The sequence below is a fragment of the Cynoglossus semilaevis genome, chromosome 6, assembly GCF_000523025.1.
Source record: "Cynoglossus semilaevis isolate Cse_v1.0 chromosome 6, Cse_v1.0, whole genome shotgun sequence".
Classification (NCBI taxonomy): Eukaryota; Metazoa; Chordata; class Actinopteri; order Pleuronectiformes; family Cynoglossidae; genus Cynoglossus; species Cynoglossus semilaevis.
The window spans coordinates 2,850,562-2,874,900 of record NC_024312.1 but is presented as its reverse complement, the minus strand read 5'-3'; the positions used below and the strand labels follow the sequence as shown (position 1 = coordinate 2,874,900).

The 24,339-nt window shown below is 45.5% G+C and overlaps 3 protein-coding genes across 3 annotated transcripts in view; 2 read left to right on the top strand and 1 right to left on the bottom strand.

Moving 5' to 3' along the window:
• Positions 1-706: 706 nt before the first annotated feature.
• On the bottom strand, positions 707-6,029 carry LOC107988710 (serine-rich adhesin for platelets-like). The gene has a single exon (XM_017033341.2). It carries the CDS (start codon positions 5,842-5,844, stop codon positions 1,192-1,194), a length of 4,653 nt encoding a protein of 1,550 aa, XP_016888830.1. The 5' UTR covers positions 5,845-6,029; the 3' UTR covers positions 707-1,191.
• Positions 6,030-6,163: 134 nt separating this feature from the next.
• On the top strand, positions 6,164-15,218 carry nup160 (nucleoporin 160). Its single transcript, XM_008311245.3, has 34 exons — positions 6,164-6,553; positions 7,353-7,461; positions 7,731-7,941; positions 8,048-8,270; positions 8,367-8,557; positions 8,643-8,879; positions 8,988-9,085; positions 9,179-9,263; positions 9,354-9,422; positions 9,498-9,581; positions 9,670-9,840; positions 10,439-10,538; positions 10,621-10,783; positions 10,866-10,993; positions 11,072-11,235; positions 11,328-11,464; positions 11,547-11,617; positions 11,691-11,826; positions 11,908-11,977; positions 12,052-12,150; positions 12,273-12,392; positions 12,617-12,712; positions 12,789-12,883; positions 12,967-13,063; positions 13,150-13,255; positions 13,370-13,530; positions 13,676-13,736; positions 13,808-13,918; positions 14,008-14,131; positions 14,217-14,318; positions 14,414-14,555; positions 14,649-14,774; positions 14,855-14,956; positions 15,059-15,218. The coding sequence occupies exons 1-34, from the start codon at positions 6,463-6,465 to the stop codon at positions 15,140-15,142; spliced, it is 4,164 nt and encodes a 1,387-aa protein (XP_008309467.1). The 5' UTR covers positions 6,164-6,462; the 3' UTR covers positions 15,143-15,218.
• Positions 15,219-16,404: 1,186 nt separating this feature from the next.
• LOC103379642 (sodium channel protein type 4 subunit alpha B-like) overlaps positions 16,405-24,339 on the top strand; it is a 9,966-nt gene continuing 2,031 nt past the window's right edge. Inside the window, 25 exon segments of the mRNA XM_017033007.2 lie at positions 16,405-16,692; positions 16,781-16,916; positions 16,986-17,105; positions 17,176-17,294; positions 17,395-17,484; positions 17,559-17,687; positions 17,772-17,857; positions 17,944-18,162; positions 18,920-18,980; positions 19,062-19,200; positions 19,291-19,503; positions 19,957-19,990; positions 20,318-20,511; positions 20,595-20,666; positions 20,748-20,834; positions 20,971-21,312; positions 21,394-21,684; positions 21,765-21,938; positions 22,031-22,153; positions 22,246-22,404; positions 23,406-23,525; positions 23,633-23,683; positions 23,762-23,899; positions 23,989-24,090; positions 24,185-24,338. Coding sequence (XP_016888496.2) covers positions 16,580-16,692; positions 16,781-16,916; positions 16,986-17,105; positions 17,176-17,294; positions 17,395-17,484; positions 17,559-17,687; positions 17,772-17,857; positions 17,944-18,162; positions 18,920-18,980; positions 19,062-19,200; positions 19,291-19,503; positions 19,957-19,990; positions 20,318-20,511; positions 20,595-20,666; positions 20,748-20,834; positions 20,971-21,312; positions 21,394-21,684; positions 21,765-21,938; positions 22,031-22,153; positions 22,246-22,404; positions 23,406-23,525; positions 23,633-23,683; positions 23,762-23,899; positions 23,989-24,090; positions 24,185-24,338 — 3,466 coding nt within the window. The 5' untranslated portion in view covers positions 16,405-16,579.

Sequence of the window (24,339 nt, the reverse complement as noted above, 5' to 3'; positions counted from 1 at the left end):
CGACAACGACCAAAAGATGAGAGGATTTAAGACAAGACGAAGAAAAGTCAGGCACCACAATTGAACACAAGAAACTAGGGGCGATGATGACATGTTAGACATGACAAGACCAAAAAGTTCTTCTAAATTATTTTAACTTAATGAAAGACAAGTCATAGGTCAAATTGGAAAAAATCCCCTATAGGAAAAAAAATTAGTTTATTTAGCAAAAGTGACACTGTTTCGGCAAGTTTGTTGTCTTTAAGTGTCTCATATTTACTTTTTATAGAAATTGTTTTGTGTCCAATGAATACGAGACACAGTCTTCACAACAGCAAAACATTAAATTGTTCTAATGATAGGTTTGGGGGTTTTTTGTGTTGCTGCACATTAACAATCACACAGACACCCCCTTGAAGACACTCTACATTTGTGCTACAGTACATTAACAATCACACAGCACACTCCACGTTTGTGCTACAGTGACAAGGGTTCCACTCAAAGCTATGATTCCACCTCCACTTTTGTAAGAGTGTGGCCAAATTACTTGACCATGTTAATTTTCATTCTGATTATTTTTGTCCACATTAATATCCTGTACTCTACTTATTCTGTTACGAATTCTGCCCCTCTCTCCTCCCATGAAAGAAGGCAGATCCTGTACAGCTGGAAAAAAAAACTGTGACGATTTAAATAATTTAAAGTTTAAAGTATTTACATTTACTTCTTACATTCTGTGAAATTGACAAACTGTACGTGTGACATCAGTCACCCTTCACAGCTGAATCTGTTCGGCATCCATGAGGTCAAAGTCTCTCATTCAGGTTCAGGTTAGCTTTATTTACATAAACAACAAGGTTCATCAACAATCTGTGATAAATGTCTGTCCCGCCATGGTTACACTTAGCCTGAACATGAAGTTCAGATTAATCTCAGTCTAAGCTTAGCCTGAACGGTAACCTGGGGACGGAGTCATGGCAAGAAGCAGTACGAGCACAGATGGAATATCTTCAGCAGGTAACCAGAAGGTGCTAAAGAACCCAGAGGTCTGCACTCACACGAAGAGGATTGTTCCCCTAGCATTAGCCATGACACGAGTGAACTGAGTTTTACAGTTGGCCACCTGACGACATCCTGATCTCATCTGGACCAGCAGGGCCACATAAACTCAAGAGTCCAGAGTGGCATTGTGTACCTCTTGATTTTTGGTACTCATATCCTGTGCAGGTCATCCCGAGAGTCACGACGGGGAGGGCCATGTTTAAACCAATGAAATAATGACCAGTGCTTCCTTTTCTTCTTTTTCCTTTCTTCCTCTTCTTCCTCCTCCTCATCTTCCTCTTCATCATCATCCTCATCTTCTTCATCATCCTCTTCTTCATCCTCTTCCTCCTTTCGCATTGCCATGGGTGCTCGCAATTTCAAAGACTCTGTGTGGCTGTCATAGCTAACATTATACGCAGAGTTTTCTGAGTCAAAGTCAGAGTCCGAATCACTACACTGGTTTCCTGTTGGCGTCCAGATCTTCAAGCTGTCAAAGCTTCTGATCAGGGTCATGATGTCACTTTTGAGTTCAATCATTCTCTTGTCGATGTTTGGACCTCTTTGAGGGCGGGTTTTAGGCTCCCCCCTATCATGTTTCCCTGCTTTCAATTTATTATTTTCTGTCTGGTAAGTCCTACTTCCTGTCAACACACTGCTGACCCTTCTGGCGTTAGGCTCTTCTTTATCAAGTTTTACAGCCTTTATTTTGGTCTTTTGCATCTGGTTACCCTTGATTCCTGTCACAACTCTGTTGCTTTCATGATCACAGCTTTTAGTCTGCTCCCTTTCATGTTTCAAAGCTTTTATTTTGGTGTTCTGTGTTCGGCTACTCTTATTTCCTGTTGCCTCACTGCTGCTCCATCTCATGAGAGACTGGTCCTCTTCCTGTTTTAATTTATGCTTTGGACTCTTACTTCTTGTTGCCACATTATCACATTTGCTGATAAATGCTTCCACTCGATAGCCTTGACTGTCAAAGGATATAGGCTCCTCCCTCTCCCTTTCAGTCTTTTTTTTGGCAGTTTTGGACTTACTTCCTGTTGGTATATTGTGGCTTTTACTATCACAGTGTTTAGGCTCCTCCTCCTCATATTTCTGGGCTTTTCTTTTAGTTGTGTTCATCTGATCGTGCCTACTCCCATTAGGCAATTTGTAGTTTTCATTTTTGCAGGTTTTAGACTCATCCCTGTCATTTTTCTCAGCCTTTGTTTTAGTGGTGTGCTTTTGATTGGATCGACTGTAGCTTTCATTATCACAGGGTCTGCGGTCTTCCCTCTTTACTTTTGCAGTTTGCCTCTTACTTCCTGTTGGCGCGCCATGGCTTCCAGTATTGCTTGCTTTAAGTGCTGCCATCTCACGTTTGTCAGGTTGTATTTTGGAACCTAGAATTTGGCCATTACTACCCACTATACCACTAATCCATTTGACTCGAGTTTTGGGATCCTCCCTCTCATATTTCTCAGCTTTCATTTTGATATTTACTATCTGGCTGTGCTTACTTCCTGTTGGTGCTGCGTAACCGTCCCTATCAAAATGTTTAGTCTCTTCCTTCTTATATTTTGTGACTTTTATTCTTGCACTTGATGTCTGGTTGTGGTTACTTCCTGACAACCCCAAAGGAATTACTGTAGTACAGCTTTTTGGCTGCATCCTCTCATGTTTTAAGGCTTTTACTCTGGCACCCAGCATTGGACTGCTGCTATTTCCTATAGTCCTGTTGCCAATCCATGTCATTTTGTGTTTATGCTCCTCCCACTTGTTTTTCTCTGCTCTTATCCCATCATTTGGCATTTGGTGGATCTGTCGTCTTGTCAACTCCTTGTTAGGGTCACAGGTTTTTGGCTCTTCCTGCCTGTGCTTCACAGCTTTTACTTTGGTGGTTTTAGGCCCATCACCCTCTTGTTCTGCAGCTTTTATTTTTCCTGTCTGGGTGCTCTTATTTCCTGTCCTTAAAATGTAACCCCATCTATCCCCTGCTTCAGTCTGGGTGCACTTACTTCCTGCCCCCAGACTGAAGCTTGATCTGTCTTTGCTTTCTGTCTGGGTGCTCTTAGTTCCAGTGTTAACCCTGAGGCAGTATCTATCATCGGATTTGGTGCTCCTACTTCCCAAACTAGGTTTCCATCTCTCGGTAGTTCCTATCTGAGTAATCATACCTTCTGTAGCCTTGCTTCCTGTTACTCTGGTTCGTGCATGAGGTGATAAGAAATAATGTAGCACTGGAGTAGTAAGGTGGCTCCTGTTGTCGCCGTTTTCTGTCCCAATTTCTGTCTGGGTGCTAATACTTTCCACTACTTCTGTCTGAGTCGTTTTTTGTGTTACCTCGTATTCTGTCTGGGTGATCACACTTTTTGTATCCTCACATTTGGTTTGGGTGCTCTTACTTCCCATTACCTCAGTTTCTGTTTGGGTCACATTTTCTTTAACCTTGATGTCTGTCTGGGTGTTTTTACTTTTGGTCACCTCAGTGTCTGTCTGGGTACTAATATTTTCTGTCCACTCAAGTTCCGTCTGCGTGTTAATACTCTCCCTCGCTTCTACTTCCGTCTGAGTACTTTGATTTTCTGTCTGTGTACTTTCTTCTTCCTCCACTTCTGTCTGGGTACTATTATTTTCTGTAGCCTCAACTTCTGTCTGAGTACTATTGTGTTCTGTTGCCTCAACTTCCGTCTGGGAACTACTATTTTCTGTCACCTCTATTTCAGTCTGTGTGATTTTACTTTCTGCTGCTTCATTTTCTGTCTGAGTACTATTGTTTTCCAGGGCTTCGGTGTCTGTCTGGGTACAATTATTTTCTGTCACCTCATTTTCAGTCTGGGTGATTTTACTTTCTGCTGCTTCATACTCTGTCTGAGTACTATTGTTTTCCAAGGCTTCGGTGTCTGTCTGGGTACAATTATTTTCTGTCACCTCATTTTCAGTCTGAGTGTTAACACTTTCTGTAGCTTCATCTTCTGTCTGGGTAGTATTATTCTCTAAAGCTTCAACCTCCGTCTGGGTACCACTATTTTCTGTCGCTTCATCTTCCGTCTGGGTACTATTATTTTCTAAAACTCCAAACTCCGTCTGGGTACCACTATGTTCCGTCACTTCATCATCCACCTGGGTACTACTATCTTTTGTCACTTCCGTCTCCGTCTGGGTGCCATTACTTTCTAAAGCTTCAACCTCTGTTTGGGTACTGTTATTTTCTGTTGCCTCTTGTTCAGTCTGAGTATTAATACTTTCTGTTCCCTCGATTTCTGTTTGGGTACTGTTACTGTCTTTTGCCTCAACATCAGTCTGGGTACCATTATCTTCTGTTGCTTCATTTTCAGTCAGTATGTTTATACTTTCTATCACCTCAACTTCGGTCTGGGTAAATATACATTGTGTTGCTTCACCTTCTGTCTGGGTACTATTATCTCCTGATGCTTCAACCTCGGTCTGGGTACTGTTATTTTCTGTTGCTTCTTGTTCAGTCTGAGTGTTTATACTTTCTGTTGCCTCAAATTGTGTTTGGGTACTGTTACTCTCTTTTTCCTCAACATCAGTCTGGGTACCATTATCTTCTGTTGCTTCATTTTCAGTCAGTATGTTTATATTTTCTGTCACCTCAACTTCGGTCTGGGTAAATATACATTGTGTTGCTTCACCCTCTGTCTGGGTACTAATATTTTCTGCTGCTTCGATTTCAGTCTGAGTGTTTATACTTTCGGTTGCTTCAGTCTCTGTCTGGGTACCATTATTTTCTGTTGCTTCGATTTCAGTCTGGGTGTTAATACTCTTTGTCGTGTCAACTTCTGTCTGGGTACTACTATTTTCTGTTGCCTCAATTTCAGTCTGGGTGTTTATACTTTCGGTCACTCCAGCCTCTGTCTGAGTACTATTGTTTTCTGTTGCCTCAATATCTGTCCTGGTGTTTATACTTTCCGTTGATTCAACTTCTGTCTGTGTACTAGTATTTTCTGTTGCATCAGTATCTGTCTGGGTACAAATATCTTCTGAAACCTCAATTTCAGTCTGGGTGTTTATACTTTCGGTCGTTTCAGCCTCTGTCTGAGTACTGTTGTTTTCTGTTGTCTCAATATCTGTCCTGGTGTTTGTACCTTCCGTTGCTTCAACCTCTGTCTGGGTTGCATTATTTTCCGTTGCTTCAATTTCAGTCTGGGTGGTATTATTTTCTGTTGCCTCAGTATCTGTCTGGGTACAAATATCTTCTGACACCTCGATTTCAGTCTGGGTGTTTATACTTTCGGTCACTTCAGCCTCTGTCTGAGTACAATTGTTTTCTGTTGCCTCAATATCTGTCTGGGTGTTTATACTTTCTGTTGCCTCATTGTCTGTCTGGGTACTATTACTTTCTGCTGTCTCATCTTCCATCTGGGTATTTATACTTTCTGGTACTATACTTTCTGTCTGGCTGTTGATACTCTCTGTTTCCTCGATTTCAGTTTTGGTACTGTTACTTTCTGTTGCATCAACGTCTGCCTGAGTACATATGGTTTCCATACCCTCAATTTCTTCCTGGTTACTGATTCTTTGATTTTCCAAATGGTGACTCCATTCGGAATTGGCTTCGGACTCTCCATTGTAATCTGTTTCAGTTTTTTGTGTTTGATTTATCACAAGTTCTTCAGTTTGACCCCTCAACCCGTCATTTACATCAGTGTTTTGTGTATCGTTGCTGCTGCTTTGTACATTGTCACTGGATCCAGGCTTCTCATCCTCTTGCTCCTCCTTGTTGTCATTGTCCTTTGCTGTTGAATTCTCAAAATCCATGCGCTGACTGCTCTCACTGCTTGTGTTGCAGGCATCAGTGTTGTCACAACTGTCTGACATCACTTTTAGTAGATCTCAGCAGATCGATCATGTGACTTGTAACTGTCTACATGAATGCAGGATTTTTATTTTTTAGAACAGCTTTAATCAAATGCACCTCAGTCACCTCACAAAGATTAAAGGATCTTCAAAGCCTGTAATGAGGTCACCGGTGGTGATGTAACTGAATGTTATTGTTAATGAATAGTGAGTTCTTTTGAATATTTATGTAGTTTTAGGTTGTTTATTTTTAGTTATGTCTAATGAGCAACAGATTGACAGTAATGTAAAATGATCAGGAATAAGGAAATTTAGTTTTTAAAGAACATTTCTTTCGTTTAAAAAGATCTGAATAAACAGTTGAACATATATTGTCCTATATTTCAGAATTAAGACGAGACAGTGGACAGCTGCTTGCCTTTGTATATGACTAACGTTTAAATGTTAGTCAGGTGAAAATTTAAATAAATCAATCCTCACCTCAGTGAATTTGTCCTTTCATATACAGTTTTAGACAGGAAACGTAAATTTTCAGACACATTTTTGTTTCGTCCGGCAACGGACATGACGCAAACCTCTGTCAACGTTTGAAGACAGCGGGTCTTCCGCTTTCTGTGACGTCAGAATCAAACAGACAAGATGGCGGCGGCGTTGGAGCGCAGCATGATGGAGGTCTGCGGGTTTGAGAGGGAAAGCGTTCAGCGATTCAAGGACGTATCCGTGGACATGGGTAAGGAGGTTGTCGCCATCCACATCCCTCTCTCTCTCACTTACTGTCGCCACCTCACATAAAAACCCACACGTACACTCCCGGTGACTATGCTAACACGGCTAACGCTGCCGCCACTTCAATCACGTGATCGATCCTGCGCCGTCAGTTCAAAGAGAGGAGGCGCTTGTAGCCAAAACATTTTCGAACATGTAGTAGACGTTTTGACAACCATTTGTTGTAAAACAGACATTTTAATGGTTCTATATTGTCTTTCATTACTGAAATAACGGTGTAACACAGCGCTGTGTAGCGGGCTTCCCGAAAATGAAGTTGTGTCGTGTGTCTCTTTTTTAGTTTGAACTAAATAACTATTATTTTAGATATCTGCCCAGAGAAGTGGAATGGCGGGTTTGGATTTGGGTTAACGTTTCAGGGTTTAGGAGTTGGGGCAATAATATATCACCTCGCATCTCTGCTATTTACCTTAAACACTATTGACTATTTATCATCTCAGCTGTAATATCTCAAGTTATTCTGCAAACTGGACAGTATAATATATAGTAATTAATTAAGAAGTCTTAAGAAACGGCAGGCTGATATCCTTATTTCTATAGCACTATGCTATACTTCTTTTATACTACTTTACTGCTGTCAACACAGTAAATGTCTCCATTGTGGGACATATGAAGGACTTCTTGATCTTAAACTGGTAGAGTCTTTATGTTGTCTTCTCGTATAAACTGCTACCACTACTGTTTTTTCTGTGGAACCGATCTTTGTCTTGATTTTCTGTCCACTCCTGGTTTTCCTCACACAGGGATTTCTCCTCTTCCTGGGGGCCTTAGGTTTCCTGACAGCGCTGGAGCATTTCACTATGAAGAAAGTGCTAAACTACAGTCGATCACCAGCAACAGATTCATACACTGGTGAGAAACCAACACACAGACACAGATGAGTGACGTGACCCTTATTGTTGTTTTTAAAGACTGGACTTTTCAGCAGCTCAGTAATTTGTTCTACGTATTGTCTCTGTTGTGACAAACTGTTAATCTGCTGAATTGTTTGGTTAAATTTGTCCTGATATTCATGATATGTTGGGGTCTGTGTTTGGTTCCTGAAACTCCCAGGAGGTGTTTTAAAAAAAATGTCTTTGAGAAATGTTCAGGGCTGACCCAGGGTCTCCTCCATTCCTCAGGTCCACTTCAGGGGACACCCTGCAGCTACTTGAACAGTCTCTGGACCTGAACCTGCTCAACAATGCTGTCAGAGTCCGCTTCACCAACTGCACCCTTCTGCCTGGCGGCGTGACCATCTACGAGACCTTGAACTATGTGATCATCCTCATCTGCACCAATCGCAGCATCCACAGGATGGTGCTGCCTCATCCCACACGCATGTACCGCAGTGTAAGTACCAGATCTTAGTTGTTTTTGGCTGGGACTTCTGAGTGGAGTCCTTTAAGTTCTTTACCTGAAACCAGAGTCTCAACTATTTCTCTTACTCCCCCTGCAGGAAGTGCTGACAGAAGTACAGCTTCAGTCCATCTTCACTGACATAGGGAAGTTGAGTCTGCAGGACTCGGCCCACAGCGCCATCATCCCTGTCTCAGCAGGACAAACAGGAACTCCAGCCACATCAACCTCCTGGATAAGTCAAAATGGACATGCTCACTATGCCCTGGCTTCACCAGCAGGGGGCCTCATTGTACTGACTCTGCCACCCCATGATGCACCAGGTAATGCACACCAACACACACACTAACGAAGGTTAATGCAGCAGCAGCAGGGTGAAAAGATCTGAGGTGTGTGTGTGGTTGTGGCACCCTCTGCAGGCAGGCTGGTGGTGGTGGAGCTGAAGAGAAGTTCCATGATGAGGAAGATCTCCGGCTGGATTCCATCAGCAATTCGTGGCGAGCAAAATGCGTCTGACCTGGTGGTGGGGCTGGCCGTCCACGAGCTGGAGGACGACTCTTTCATCTTCTCATTATGTCAGGATCACAGGCTGCGGACGTGGTCTCTCAGGGTGAGACCTGCCTCACACCTGTGGGATTTATTCCACCACAGATTCACACTGACACACTAACAAACGTGTTCCGGTCTTTGTCCAGGATCAGGTCTGTCTCCTGGAGCTGGACATGTTGGATTTCATGCCAGCCATTAAAGGTGCGTCACGGATGTCTGGTCAAGGTCATCGCCTCCGCTTGTGCTTCTCCAATACCACGGGGCTGTGCGTGTGTGTTTACCTGTCCACACCTCAGAGTGGACAGTTCACCGTCCTGCAGCTGGTTGCTGCTGAAAACAACCGCTACAGCCTGGAGCACGTGTCTACGCTCTTTACTACACAGGTAATCAATCGACCACAGTCTGTGGATCCATGTGCCCCGGACGTGTGTATCCCTGCCCAGTCCTTCCACCCTGTCACTAACAACGTCACTTCCTGTCTGCCTCATCAGGAGACCATTGTGGATTTCCAACTGACAGCCACGGACATCTGGGCTCTCTGGGTGGACCAGTCCAATGCTGCTGTTGTCAAATACATCAACTTTGAACAGTACGTGGGTCACATGACCCAGAGACTGACATCTGATTTGGTGATTTATGTGACTGTGTTGGATTTAATGTGTGTTTTTTTTTTTTTTTGCAGCAACAGTGCAGCTCAGTGGAACCAGGTGTTTGTTCAACCTCCACCTGACGAGGAGGTTCATGTGGGCGTGGACCAAGACCCCAGAGTAAGACCCCACAGTACGCAAGGGCACACAGTTAACACACAAACACACTTGGCTGTAACTGTACTGTGTGTGTGTGTGTGTTCATCTCAGGAGACCTACCTGGATCTCCTCTTTTCTCCTGTGAGGTTCTCCGCTGCAGCCATTCTGAAGGCTCTGCAGGTGAGAACACAACATCATCATGGCTTTTGATGTTGGTGCAATGACTGCACTGACGATGATGTGTGTTTGCTTCAGATCTACCGGCATGGCTCTGAACGACTCTCTGATGTATCATGGGAGAATCTGAAGAAGGAAGTAACGGTATCTGTTGAGATGGAGGTAAGACCTGGACCTGACCCGTCCCTCAGTCTTGAAGAACCGCACGCTGACGTCTGTTCCTGACTCTGTTTTTTCTTCCTCATCTCAGCTGCAGAGCAGTGTCACAGAATTTGAGTTCTCACAGGAGGAGTACCGCCAGCTACAGGTGGAGTTCTGGTCCAAGTTCTACTCGGTGTGTCTTCAGTACCAAGAGTCTCTGTCCACGCCGCTGGGTCTAAGCATCAGCAGCCATACAGGCCTCGTCTGTCTGCTCAAGAAGGTCAGCACTTTTGTCTTCTTAATAAACTGTGGGGAGTGATTTTGACTGATGTTCAGTTGTTCGGGCCACAGTGATTGCAAGAGAATCCATTCATTTTAATTTACTTTCTTCATTTAAAAATAATCCGTCAATATTTACAAATAATAAACCCTTTGGAGTGCCATACAAACAGGATAAAGTCTTAAATGTGTTTTATTTTGAAAATTCACTATGCCCTAAAAATAAGTCAATATCCAGGGGCTTCATAGATGTATAAACAGGATGGAATGAGGTTGAAATGACAACCATTCATCTCTATGGAGTTTACTATCCTAGTGTCCAGATTTTTATAGATCAAGGGTCGGGAGTAAACGCGTTGTATTAGTAGGGGACGTGGCCAAAGAGATGGAGAGATGCTGGAGGTCGGCAGTACAGTACAAAAATGTTGGGGGCTGCTGGTCTAGTGGACTAGAGTGGCCCTGTGAACTTAGGATGTCCAGGATTCTCTTTTTTTTTTCTTTTTTTTTTTTTAAATCCAGGCCATGTCCTCTGAACTTCTGATATTTGGCTAGCCACTCTTCTGTTGTCTATCCCTGCTAAGTTTGTTGGTTTTGTTCAGGGTCTGGTGTCGTTCCTCCTGCCGTGTTTTGCCGTGGACCATTTGTACCTCTGTGGAGACGAGAGTCTTTTTTCCGAGGATGAGACGACGGTCACTGAAGGTAAGTCAAAGCTGGATGATGCAGCTTGTCCAACCAATCATACCCCGGACCTCAAACCTCTTTGGACTGTCTGTGTGTCCAGAACCTGAGCTGGCCCGAGATGTTCTGCAGCTGGTCCGGTGTCTGCGTATGGTCAGTGGCGCCATCTCTGGTTCAGCTGCTTATGAGATGGAACAAGTTCTGGAACATCTGGAGCCTCCAGGTCAAGCAGCTGAAGTGGTTTTAGAGAACCTGCTCTCTGACAGGTCTGTTTTTGCTTCATCCCATAAATCAATGTCCTTTAGCGGTGATGTCACACGTGATCTAACCAATTAAACTGGTGAGCAGTGACACGATGGAGGATGTTCAGAACAAACTGCAAGACATCAGGAACCCAATGGCGGCGATGATGGTATTGCAGAGGGAACTGGACCTGGAGACAGATTCTGACGTCACAGAAAGAGTTTTCACACAGGGTAAGCATGAAGTGGCTTCACTTCCTCCAGTTGTGGACGCTGAGTTCCTGGACCTCACGTGTGTCTGTGCTTCTCCAGGAGGATTGAACCTCAACACCAGAATCGGTTTGTCCCAGCTCTACAGCAGCAGCTTGTCCGTGTCCCTGGTCTGCCAGGCCGTTGCTCACGTGGCCATGACCAGAACTTTGCTCTGCCGAGACCTTCTGATCCTACAGAAGCTCTACCTGCGCTGTGGAGACAATGTACCGTCACGACACAACACAAACAAACAAAAGACACACCCAAAGACTCCTCAGGTGTTGGAGTAACTGTCTGTGTGTTGGGGGGTTCTCAGGTATTTCTTGGGGGTGGGGCCCACCTGCTGCAGCTTCAGCAAGATCTGATTCCTCGCAGTGCTCAGCTCCTCCTGTCTTACCATGTTCTACGACATGTGAGTCAGAGCCTGGTCTCCTCCATCCCCGTGGACATCCTGTAAGTGTGTGTGGGTTGGTGTGTGTTCTACCAACGATTCTACTGTTGTGTTTCTTAATTACCTACCCTGTTTTGGTTCCAGCGATGCTAACCTGCAGCATCTCAGCGTGTTGGAGCTCAGTGACACACCATCTCCATCCACCAACATCTCAGGTCAGGGGTCTCCTAGGGTGAGGTCACATCACTGTTACTCCTGTTTCTTACATACGTGTGTGTGTGTGTCTAGTTCTAAGTCCTCAGACCATCCTAGAATTGTTCTACCAGACGGTGGCTCGGAAGCTGATCCTGAGTCAGATGGACTGTGATCAGCTGGTCTGGAGTCACATGATCTCCAGTGTGGTCCACCTTCTCGCTCAGCAGCTGTATCCTTCAAAGAACCGTTCCTGGTACTGCTGATATTTTTGTACCTGGTCCAATGACAGACCTTGACTCTTGGTCTTCAGGTGGCCCAGTAACCCTGGGTTCCAGTTCCCTGAGTGTCTGATGACCAACTGTCAGTACTCACAGCTCCAGGTCAGTTCACGGTTGAGTGTGATGTCATTACCGCCTGGATTAGCTGGCCTTAGCTTAACTTCCTGTCTCCTCAGGAGTACGTGCGTCTCATCGCCCCCTGGTGTCAGGTCAACATTGGTTCCTGTCACTTCATGCTGGGTCAGTGCTACCTGGCGAATGGGGAGGGACAGAAGGTATGTGTGTGCCTTTACAGACTAGTGAACACAGTGTGAGTAAAAGATAATGTCTCACAGGAAGTGGCTATAGATGATGATGATGTCAGACAGGAAGTGATTGTCCTGTTTTTTTCCTTAAGGCACTGCAGTGTTTCCAGGAGGCAGCAGCTGAAGTGGAGAAGGAGGAGTTTCTGATGAAATTGGCAGGAGTTGAGGATGAGGATGGCGCCACCTCAGCCAGGTTACAGTACTACAACAAGGTAAAGACTCTAATTATCTAATGACAGACCAGGTGCTGGTGCAGTATCTAATCAACTAAAGGATCTGGTGTAGTAACCGATCAGTTACTGAACTGTTTAGTAACCATTACCTAATCGGTTACTTTTCTGTGCTTGATCTGGTACTGTTTCTGGTATTTGTAGTTCTGTTCCATTCACTTTTCTGGTTCTGGTACAGTCATTAACTTCTGGGTTGGTGTCGTCAGGTTCTTCGTCTGTTGGAGGACGTTGGTCAACCAGAACTCGTCATCAGTTTATCCTCTCTTGCAATAAAAGAGGCTGAAAATGACATAAATAGCCAGGTGAGATCATGTGACAGGAAAGGCAGTAATGTATGTATGAACACAGAAATAGAGTGTGTGTGTACTGTGTCCCTAGGCGGCGCTGTGGACAAGGATTTTCAAACACCACTTGGATCTTGGACACAACAGTGAAGCCTACGAAGCTTTGATCCAGAACCCAGAAAGCAGCATGTTAGTACACACACACACACACTCTTCCTCTCTCTGTCCGGCTCTGTGTGATGCGGTCACTCAGCAGTGTGATGTCATCACAGGCAGCTGGACTGTCTCCGTCAGCTAGTCGTGGTTCTCTGTGAACGCTCCCAGCTCCAGGACCTGGTCCAGTTCTCCTACGTGAATCTTCATGATGAGGTGAGACCCTGATGTCCTACTTTATAACTGTCACCTCAACCATTCACCTCTTGACATCAACAGCCATGTGGTTATGACATCATCAGGTCGTTGGCATCATTGAGTCTCGGGCCAGAGGTTTGGACCTCCTGACGCACAACTACTACGAGCTGCTGTACGCATTTCACATCAACAGACACAACTACAGGAAAGGTAACCGTGCTGGACTTCTTCTGGACCAGAACTGATGCTGTACCAGACCAGGACTGTGGACTGGTGCTCTCACTTGGATAACTTACCGTCTCTCTCTCTCACTCGCTCTTTCAGCGGCCTCAGTCATGTGTGAGCTTTCTCTACGTCTGACCCGTGAGGTCCGGTCCGTGGCTTCTCTACAGAAACAGGTCAACTGTTTCCTGTCGGCTCTGACTTGTCTCCGTCTGATCCGACCTGAGTTTTCCTGGATTGTTCAGCCCGTCGGTGGAGCCACGGTAAGGACTAACTGCGTCACACGACTGTCATATGACCGCTGTTATTGTACAGCTGTTGCGACCCATTAATCACATGATCAGCTCAGAGCGTTACCTCACAGGAACCAGTTTGTCTTCATCAAATCCTTCACCTGTCTGTGTGCAGTATGAACGTGCAGGAACATCTCCAAAAAGAAACAGTGACGGAGAGTTCCCTCCTGAACCAGGTAGTACACACACACACACACACACAAGTCTGCACTGCCCCCTGCTGGCCCCCTAATGTTACTTTTCTTAGTGAAAGGTCAGGTTGCTGTCCTGGAGATCAAGGACCTGGAGAAACTCTACTTCCTCTCCCGTAGCCGCCTCACACTGGCCAGACACCATCCACCCTCAGCTGCAATCGCAGGTCACAAAACTACACAAATAGTACAGAAATATACTGCTGTCAGACACGTGGTACACAGTTGTCACACTGCCCTGTTTGTGTGTCAACAGGAAGTGCCTCAGCACAGGAAATGGTCTCCTTATTGGTCCAGTCTGGACTTTTTGACTCAGCTCTGTCTCTGTGTCAAACCTTTGACCTGGACCTTGACCCTGTCTTTGAGGGTCTGACCTTCAAGTAAGATTTTGTCCACTGCACCGTCTCTCTGAACGAGACTTTCAGATTCAGAAATTGACCATGTGGCTGTGTTTGGTGTTTTCAGGTGTATCAGACTTCAGTTTGGGGGAGAGGAGTGTCAAAGTGAAGGCTGGAGCTGGTTGGCTGATAATCAGCTATCGCTAGTCGTTAACACTAAAGAGTCGAGGTCAGTTGATGTGGCCGACCGCCTGTCCGTCTGTCCCACCTCTCCGTTCGTACGTGACATGTTTCTGAAACGGTTCCTGTGTCTCATGTTCTCAGTGCTGCAGATGAGGCCTGGCGTCTGTTGTCTTCGTATCTGGACAGGTTTCCGTCATCTAATGGTCGGTTCCATCGCTGCGTCATTAACAAGCTTTTGTCTCACGGTGTCCCTCTTCCTGATTGGCTGGTGACATCCTACAAGGTGAGTGGTCACTGTAAAACCCGCAGAAAATGTATAGTTGAAAGGACACTTGTGGACGACTGACCAGTTCCTACCATGCTCTGCTTCTTGTAGTCCGTAGATGGAGCGTCTCTGCTTCGTCTCTACCTGAACTTTGACCTGCTCGATGATGCAGCTGACCTGGTCCTGGAGTATGTGGATGCTGTTCTGGGACGAGGCCATGCCTACTTTGGAATAGAGGTAATGGGGTCATGTGACCTGACAATAATTTTTTTTCTTGTGCCTGATGTCACTGACATGATCACTGTTTTCCCTGGTAGCGCCCCCTGTCTGCGACATCTACGTCTTCATCCTCGTGGCTTCCTTACACCTCCATTGATCAGCTGATGCAGACACTGGCCGACACCCAGAGCAGCAGCAGTGTGAGTGTGACCTCACTTCCTGTTTCAGCTGACATCATTTCACTCACACACACACACACCGTGAAACTCTGTGACACTGCTGGTGTTCATCTTTGTTTCCAGGTTTACACCAAGGTCCGAGAGAAGCTGGACCAATACCACCACCTGCTGGAGCAGACGACACGGCACCGGCTCAGCTGTAGATAAAATGAAAACTTTTTTACTCACCATTTGTACACAGGAAAATAACAATAAACATTTTTCAGAATTTTTTTTTTTTTTTTTTACCATGTTCATCTATAAAGTTTGGGTAAAGTGTGTCAGTGTTACTATGGTTACTAGGCCATGACATAGGTCAGCTGTCCATGTAGTTCTGAAGGCACAGGTCCTTCATATTTGAAGCATCGTTGTTTCATGACAGTTTGTGTGCAGCTTGTGTCCACAGGGGGGCAGGGTAGGACCACATTTGGTGGAGATGTTTAAAGGCAAAGACTGATTTCCTGTTTTGCTGCTGCTCTTGATTGTCACACAAAAAGAAATGAAAAAAAAACCCTATGTTGTCATAGCAACAGCGAGCAGCGAAATAATGTGCACTTTATGATGCAATGACACTGGAATTTTCCAAGCAAATGCTTCCCCTCGAGGGGCCTTAGGGGGTATGTACAAAATTCTAACAAATAATTGGCCAGAACTTCAGGGAGAAAAAAAAAAGTAAAATATAGACAATTCTACAGTTCAGCTGCAGACACAGCCACAGTGTCTTAGAACTAGTTCAGCTGCAGACACAGCCACAGTGTTTGGAACTCTGCGTTTTCACCTCTCATTAGGAAAGTAACCGTAGGATATGATTGAACTGCCAATATATTAAACAACAAAAGAATATAAAGAAAGATGGACAGAATCCTTTTCTTACATAAACACAAAAAAGAAGGAATTCAGAGTTGGCTATAACCCGGTTAAAGTCAGTCATGGTCCATGTCGAGTCCAATGCTACCTCAGGATTAAATAATTGAACGTGAGGTTCTGTCAAGTAGTGAAAGGTAGCATGACGTAGCCTTATCTTGGCAATAACAGGCCCAGTTAGTCAAATGTTGTGTAATATACCCCAAGGTTAAACCAAAGTAATTAAATGTTGGTTAAAATAGTTTAAAGTTCACCCACGTAGCCCAAAGTTGCTACTTTAGTATAACCAACAATTAGCTAGTAGTCAAAGTTGTCAAACCGTCGCTACAAAAACAAATGTTTGAGCAGTGAGAGAGGATGGAGAAGAAGCAGCTTTTCTCACACACATGGGAAAATCGTTGTTTTTTTGAAGCCCATGTGTGAAACATGAGGCTGCTTATTATTCTGTAAAAATATACTCCAGTTTTCAATCAACAATCTGACTGTTACTGGAATCTGAAACAGCTTAAATCCAATCCCTTGATAAACAAAAGTTCCCAGAAATGTCTGTGTGCGTGCACGTGTGTGTGTGTGTGTGTGTGTGTCAGAGAGAGACTCAAAGGAGCAGAACATAAGGTTCTTCTGTCAGAGGGCGAGAGACAAAACGGAGGTTGTAAATGTCTGAGTGGGGGTGGGAGTGTCCTCTTAAAAAGGACCAGAGCTTTGGGGACCAGTCCAGAAGCGCAGTTGAAAACAACATCCATGTTCGGAGACGAAGACACTGAGGGACGCGGAGACGTCGCCATGACGAGCGAGAGGTTTTTTCTCCAGCCACGAAGAACAAAGAAGGAGCTGCGGCTGAAACCAGACCAAGTGTGAGTTTAAATAAATTACTTTGACATTTTGACATTAGTTCAGATCAGCTGATCCTGGATCCTGACATCTGACTTGCTCCAACCACAGAAAGAGGTTGCTGAGCGACATTTCAGTACGAGAGACGCTTCAGACGGCCAAGATGTCAGCTCTGCTGCCCCCTGTTGGTACCGATGTGTTTAGGCGCTTCAACTCAACCTCCGCCACGACCCGCCCACAGGCACAGGTACAAATGCTCTCTAGAACTGACAGTAATCCTCCAGGCCGACCCGACTTATCCGTTATGTCCTCACAGGCTGACGAACCCTTGCCCCCCCTGGAGGCCGGGAGACCACTTCCATTTGTTTTTGGAACCCCACCCTCCATGTATCTGAACACGCCTCTTGAAGATTTGGACCCATTCTACCAGAATCAGGTGAGCATTTCAGCTGAACAGTGCAGCTGACATAAAGTCTAAGAACCTGACCTCTGACCTCTGACCCCAGACCTTCATGGTGCTAAGCCGCGGAAACGTCATCCATAGGTTCAATGCTGACTCCTCCCTCTTTCTGCTGCCACCATTAAATTTGATCAGAAGAGCTGCTGTGAGCGCACTCACACACTTATATCCTTCATGATGTCACACAGTGGCTCCTCCCCTTTCTGTAACATACTTTCTTTCTATGTCTGTGGTTTCCTCGTTTGTTTTTTCCTTAAATTCCAACTCTGTTCCAATTCGTCATCCTGATGACTCTCCTGACCAACTGTGTCGTCCTGACGATGAGCGAGCCTCCAGCGTGGACACACACTTTAGAGTAAGACTATGAACAGACACACACACTTTCAGAGTAATGAAGTCATTTTGATGATGTCACTGACGATGTCACAGAGTGGTGATCACATTGATCTTCACCCTTGAAGTCGCGTTGAAAGTTGTTGCCAGAGGATTTTGTGTTGGACGCTTCACTTTCATCAGAGATCCATGGAACTGGTTGGATGTTCTGGTCGTCAGCACCAGGTGATCAACGCTAACTAGTATCCTCACTTACTCTGATCTTCATAAACTCGGTGTTAATCAGTATTAAAAATCACTGTGTTCCAGTTTGGTTGCGCTCTTCATTGATCTGGAGAAGTTTGCTGTCCTGAGGACGGTTGCCGTCAGTTTCAAGATAATTGCCCTCTTCCCAGGTTGTCAATAACCAACAATCAATGAGTAATCACTGTTCACCAACCAGTTACCAATAATTAGTGATCAATCTCCACCTCTTCTTTAGGTGTGAGGATGAAGTTCTGCACCCTGATCCATTCAGTCACACGTCTTGGTCCTGTGTTCTTGTTATTGGTCCTGGTTCTTGCGTTCTTGTCTCTGATTGGTAACCTTTACTTTATGGGCTCGCTGAGGAACAAATGTGTAAAGGCCCCATGGCTCGGCAACGTTTCTGATGACATTTACCAGGATGAATTTGATTACAAAACCTTCATCAACACACCAGGTACTTCCTGTCTGTGAAACAGAGAATCTGTACTTCCTATCTACCTGTTGTACTTCCTGTCTGTGAAACGGAGAATCTGTACTTCCTGTCTACCTGTTGTACTTCCTGTCTGTGAAACCGAGAATCTGTACTTCCTGTCTACCTGTTGTATTTCCTGTCTGTGAAACAGAGAATCTGTACTTCCTATCTACCTGTTGTACTTCCTGTCTGTGAAACAGAGAATCTGCACTTCCTGTTTACCTGTTGTACTGTCTGTCTGTGAAACAGAGAATCTGTACTTCCTGTCTACCTGTTGTATTTCCTGTCTGTGAAACAGAGAATCTGTACTTCCTGTCTACCTGGTGTACTTCCTGTCTGTGAAACAGAGAATCTGTTCTTCCTGTCTACCTGTTGTACTTCCTGTCTGTGAAACCGAGAATCTGTACTTCCTGTCTACCTGTTGTACTTCCTGTCTGTGAAACAGAGAATCTGTACTTCCTGTCTTCCTGTTGTACTTCCTGGCTGTGAAACAGAGAATCTGTACTTCCTGTCTTCCTGTTGTACTTCCTGGCTGTGAAACAGAGAATCTGTACTTCCTGTCTTCCTGTTGTACTTCCTGGCTGTGAAACAGAGAATCTGTACTTCCTGTCTTCCTGTTGTACTTCCTGGCTGTGAAACAGAGAATCTGTACTTCCTGTCTACCTGGTGTACTTCCTGTCTGTGAAACAGAGAATCTGCACTTCCTGTTTACCTGTTGTACTGTCTGTTTGTGTTACAGAGAACCACCTCAGAGATATCAATCATGAGGCTTATCTTTGTGGAAATGCATCGGGCGCAAGGTATGACATCACTGTGACATCATGTGTAGCAGAACCTTCAGTTTTTCTGGGCTCACAGGTTTGGGTGTCTTTCTGGTCCAGGTCTTGTCCTTCTGGTTCTGTGTGTCTGAAAACTGAGTACAACCCAAATGTCCTCAGCTCCTTTGACTCCTTCCCCTGGTCTCTGCTGAGTCTCACCAGGATCATGACCAAGGATGCGTGGGAGTTCCTCTTCCATCAGGTATTTCTAACTGCAAACTCTCTCTCTCTCTCACTCCTGTCAAAATGTTCATCCTCTGTAACCCCCTACCCCGCCCCCCATCTTTTTCAGATACTGTACACAGAGGGGCACACCCCCCTCCTCTTCTTCTTCCTCCTTGTTCTTCCTGTCTGCTTCCTCTTCTTTAGCCTGTTTGTGGTGGTGGTTGCCATGGAGACCGCGTGTCAGTTCAGAGCTGCGGACGCCCAGGCCAAAAGTCTGGAGGAGGAGTTTGATCAGATTGTGGAGGCGACAGCGATACCAGAGGTGGAGGAGGTGGAGGAGGTGCGCCCGAATAAATTTACTGCTGCAGCATTGAACATTCACTAACTTACCCTTACTAACTAGTCATTACTAACCAACCATTTCTTTTAGTCATCTCTAACTAATCAATCATTGGGTTTTGTTTAATTTTACATTACCCAATAATAATCCTGCTCTGTGAGACAACCCACTGATTAACTAGACCATTGTTTCCCAAAGACTGGGTCATGACCCTCAGGTGGGTCGCAAGTTGTTTTTTTTTTTGGGGACCTTGCATCGGGTTTCCCAGGAGTTTACGGATAATGTCTAGTGTAAAATATGGGCCCCCAGAAAATAAGGACCAGAACTCCAGTAACCACAGACAGCGGTAATCTCTAACTAACCATCATTAACTCATCTCTGCTAAAACAAAACACCTCACTAACCTACCATAACTTACTAGTGTGTGTGTGTGTGTGTGTGTGTGTTCCACAGAAGAATGGCTCCGAGAAGAAGAAACACTGTCCAGGTACACACATCAAATCAAGTTTGAAGGACTGTGGTCATGTGACCATGGTCTGGTTTCAGAACATCAATGTGTCACTCAGTGGAACCCGGTTCTCTAGTCTCAGATTCATTTTCCTGGGGTCCAATCTAGTTGGCGTTGTTGCCTCCAGACCTGTTAAAATAAAAGATCTAAAAATGTTCTCGTAGTTTTACTTTCAAGAGTTGGAGCCCTTCGTTAGGGCTGCTGGTATTTGGCTGTTGCTGGTTCCCCCTGGTGCCCATGAGTCCACATGATGTTCTGGTGTTACTTCCTGGTAGCTTGGATCCCAGAGTCTGTTTGTTGTTACAGGATCCTTCTGTGGGCTTCACTGGAGCTGCTGCAGTTGTTGTCAGCAGGTGACGCTCCACCTTCTCACCCTGGTCACGTCTCCATGGTTTGAGCTCTTCATCATTGTCTGTCTGATTCTGAACACTCTGGTCTTCGCCATGATTCATTATCCAATGACATATGAATGCGAAGAAGTGCTGAATATCCTTAGCCTGGTGAGTGTCTGACGACCTCTGATCCTTGAATTTGACCCCCTGACCTCTGAACAATGATCCCTGACTTCTGTCTCCTCCTGTAGCTCTTCACTGCCATCTTCACGGTGGAGATGCTCCTCAAACTCCTGGCCATGTCTCCCTGCGGTTACTTCCGGGTCTGACTTCCTGTTGGTTACCACGATGACTACCCACAATTTCTATCAGAATGTGTCTGACGCGTGTCTCCTCCGTTACAGGTGTCCTGGAACATCTTCGACTGCTTGGTGGTTCTCCTCAGTCTCATCCAACTCTCAATTGCCAACTTCTCAACAACATTTATTGTGGTCAGTGACTCAAAAGTATCTCCTCAGCTGGCCAAACCTGTCTCCCAGAAGTCTCCTTGCATGTTTCCTTATCTCTCTCATTGTCTCCTCTCCTCGGTCCTCAACTGTTTCCTCACTTGTCCTCTCCTGTCTTCAGCTGCGACTCCTCAGACTGGCCCGTTGGTGGCCAACGCTCCACATTTTTTTGAAGATCATGTGGGGGTGTTTCAGTATTCTGTGGAGGCTGACACTGATCTTGGTGGTCCTGTTTTTCACCTTCTCCGTTGTGGGCCTCCAGCTGTATCAGGATGACCTCAGGCTCCTCCCATCAGCCCCCATTTTTCGGTGGCACATGGGGGACTTTTTCCACAGCTGTCTTGTGGTTTTCAGGGTCTTGTGTGGAGACTTGGTTGAGCCCCTGTGGGACTGCATGAAGGTGTCGGGTCAGTCCACATGTCCGATATTCTTCCTCACACTGATAGTCATTGGACGATTACTAGTGAGTCTCTGCCTGAATCTTTATTCCGTGTCCTTATGTCTTATTGCCTCGGTTCTGAACACTGTCCCCCTCTTGTTTCAGGTCCTGGTTCTTTTTGTGTCGTTGTTGCTGATACCACTCCAGAACAACCGTACATCTTCAAAAGGAAATGAAACAAAGTTGACCATCAACTGGATCAAGTCTTTGTTTGGAAAGAAGGACACTCCTGGTGACGCAGACACCAAATGCACATGGTTTTCCCACTACAGTCGGTTTTATCGGTCAGGTGACAGTCCATGGTCCAAGTTCAGGAGGTGCTGTTTGTTTCTGGTTGAACACAAAGTCTTTGAGGTCTTCATGATCGTCACCATCGTGCTTAGCAGCGTCGCCCTGGTAATACACACACACACACACACACACACTGTCATTGACATATAGCTACATCAACCTTTACCTAAACTATCTAAACTTAGGTCTTTGAAGACATCTACCTGTCTCAGCGTCCCACCTTGACCATGGTCCTGGACATTGCAGACCATGTGTTTACGTATCTGTTTCTGCTGGAGATGTGTCTGAAGTTGACCGGGTTTGGACTAAAAAAGTACTTCAGCAGCGCCTCATGCTGGCTGGACTTTGTGATCCTCATTGTGAGTCCACACAGGAATATACGTGGGGCCAACCTGAACCTGGACCCAACATGGTCCATGGATGATCACCAGGTCCCGTCTGTTTTCCCCAGGTCTCTATGATATCACTCATGTTGGGCATGCTGGGATACTCCGAGCTGGGAGGCGGGCTGTCTGTGAGGTCACTGAGGTCACTGAGACCACTGAGGCTGCTGTCGCGCTTTCAAGGGCTGAGGGTGAGAGACAAAAACCTACACCAGTCACACCTGTGTCTCGTCTGTCTGTCTTTGTCCGACTGTGTCACCTGTCTCTCTGTCCCTGTCTCCAGGTGGTGATAAAGACACTCTGTGGGACATGTGCGTCTATGTTGAACATTGTACTGGTGTCTCTCTTTGTGTGGAACATCTTCAGCATCACTGGTGTGAGGTTGTTTGCGGGAAAGTTTTACAGCTGCTACAACGAAACGTCAGAGATTCATCATCATGTGGTAGGAACCGTCACTGTCACTGTAGCTGTCACCATCACTGTCAACATAACTGTCAACACAACTGTCAACGTGACCATCACTCTAATTGTAGCTGTCACTGTCAACGTAACTGTTAATGTGACCATCACTCTAACTGTAGCTGTCACTGTAGCTGTCACTGTAGCTGTCATCGTCACTGTCAACGTAACTGTCAATGTGACCATCACTCTAACTGTAGCGGTCACGGGAGCTGTCAACGTAACTGTCAACGTAACTGTCAACGTGACCATCACTCTAATTGTAGCTGTCACTGTCAACGTAACTGTCAACGCGACCATCACTCTAACTGTAGCTGTCACTGTCAGCGTAACTGTCAATGTGACCATCACTTTAAATGTAGCTGTCACTGTAGCTGTCACTGTCAACGTAACTGTTAATGTGACCATCACTCTAACTGTAGCTGTCACTGTCAGCGTAACTGTCAATGTGACCATCACTCTACCTGTAGCTGTCCCTGTAGCTGTCATCGTCACTGTCAACGTAACTGTCAACGCGACCATCACTCTAACTGTAGCTGTCACTGTAGCTGTCACTGTCAACGTAACTGTCAACGCGACCATCACTCTAACTGTAGCTGTTACTGTAGCTGTCACCGTCACTGTCAACATAACTGTCAACACAACTGTCAACGTGACCATCACTCTAACTGTAGCTGTCACTGTCAGCGTAACTGTCAATGTGACCATCACTTTAAATGTAGCTGTCACTGTAGCTGTCAACGTAACTGTCAATGTGACCATCACTCTACCTGTAGCTGTCACTGTAGCTGTCACTGTAGCTGTCAACGTAACTGTCAACGTAACTGTCAACGTAACTGTCAATGTGACCATCACTCTACCTGTAGCTGTCACTGTAGCTGTCATCGTCACTGTCAACGTAACCGTCAACAACTGTGAACAACCGTCACTGTTACTGTAGTTACAACTATTGCGGGGACAGAACCGGTGTTTCTGTGTGTGCAGGTGTCCAACAAGTCTGAATGCCTAGAGTTGATCTACCAGAACGTCACTGAGATTCAGTGGAGGAACGCAAAATTCAACTTTGATCACGTCGGAGCTGGTTTCCTGTCCCTGTTCAAATTGGTGCGTCCATACGATCACACAACGATCACACAACGACACACAGTACAGTAACACGCTGTAACAGTCACAGCAAAACACAATAACAAAGCATGTTTGGTTTTTTTCAGGCCACCTTCAATGATTTGTCGGTGATCATTCATGCAACAGACTCTACTTACGTCAGTATGTGTGGGTGAGACTGTGTGTGTGTGTCATTGTATGTGTTTGGTGTATCACACGTGTGTGTCTGTGTTCAGGTTGATTCTCAGCAGATGTTCGAGGCTGATCTCTCCATGCACCTGTTCTTCATCTGCTTCTTTATCATCGGCTGCTTCTTCGTCCTCAACCTTTTCATCAGAGGTTTCATCAGAGCGGTGGACAAACAGATGCAGAAGATATGACACACACACACACAAACTAACACTCTCTCTCACACACACACACACACACCTACAGGTCTCACCTGTTGATTCTCTGTTTTCACGTTGGAGGTAAAAATGTCTTCATGACGGCGTCTCAGAGGACGTCCATTGCCAGGATGAAGATGAGGCTGTGTAGACCACGCCCACCAGTGCCCCGCCCACAGGTACATTGCCCATCAGATCATCTGTCACTCTTCAAGACCTGTTTCACCTTTGGTTATGTGATGATGTTCAACTACTTCCTGTTTGTCTTTTCAGACTAAGGTCCTGATTTGGCTCTTTGACCTGGTCTCAAGGACCTGCTTTGAGGTTTTGATGGTGGTGGTGATCTGCGTCAACCTTCTGGTTCTAATAGTGGAAACTCCAGACGATAGTGAGGAGAAGCATGTGGTTCTTCACTGGATCCACTTTGT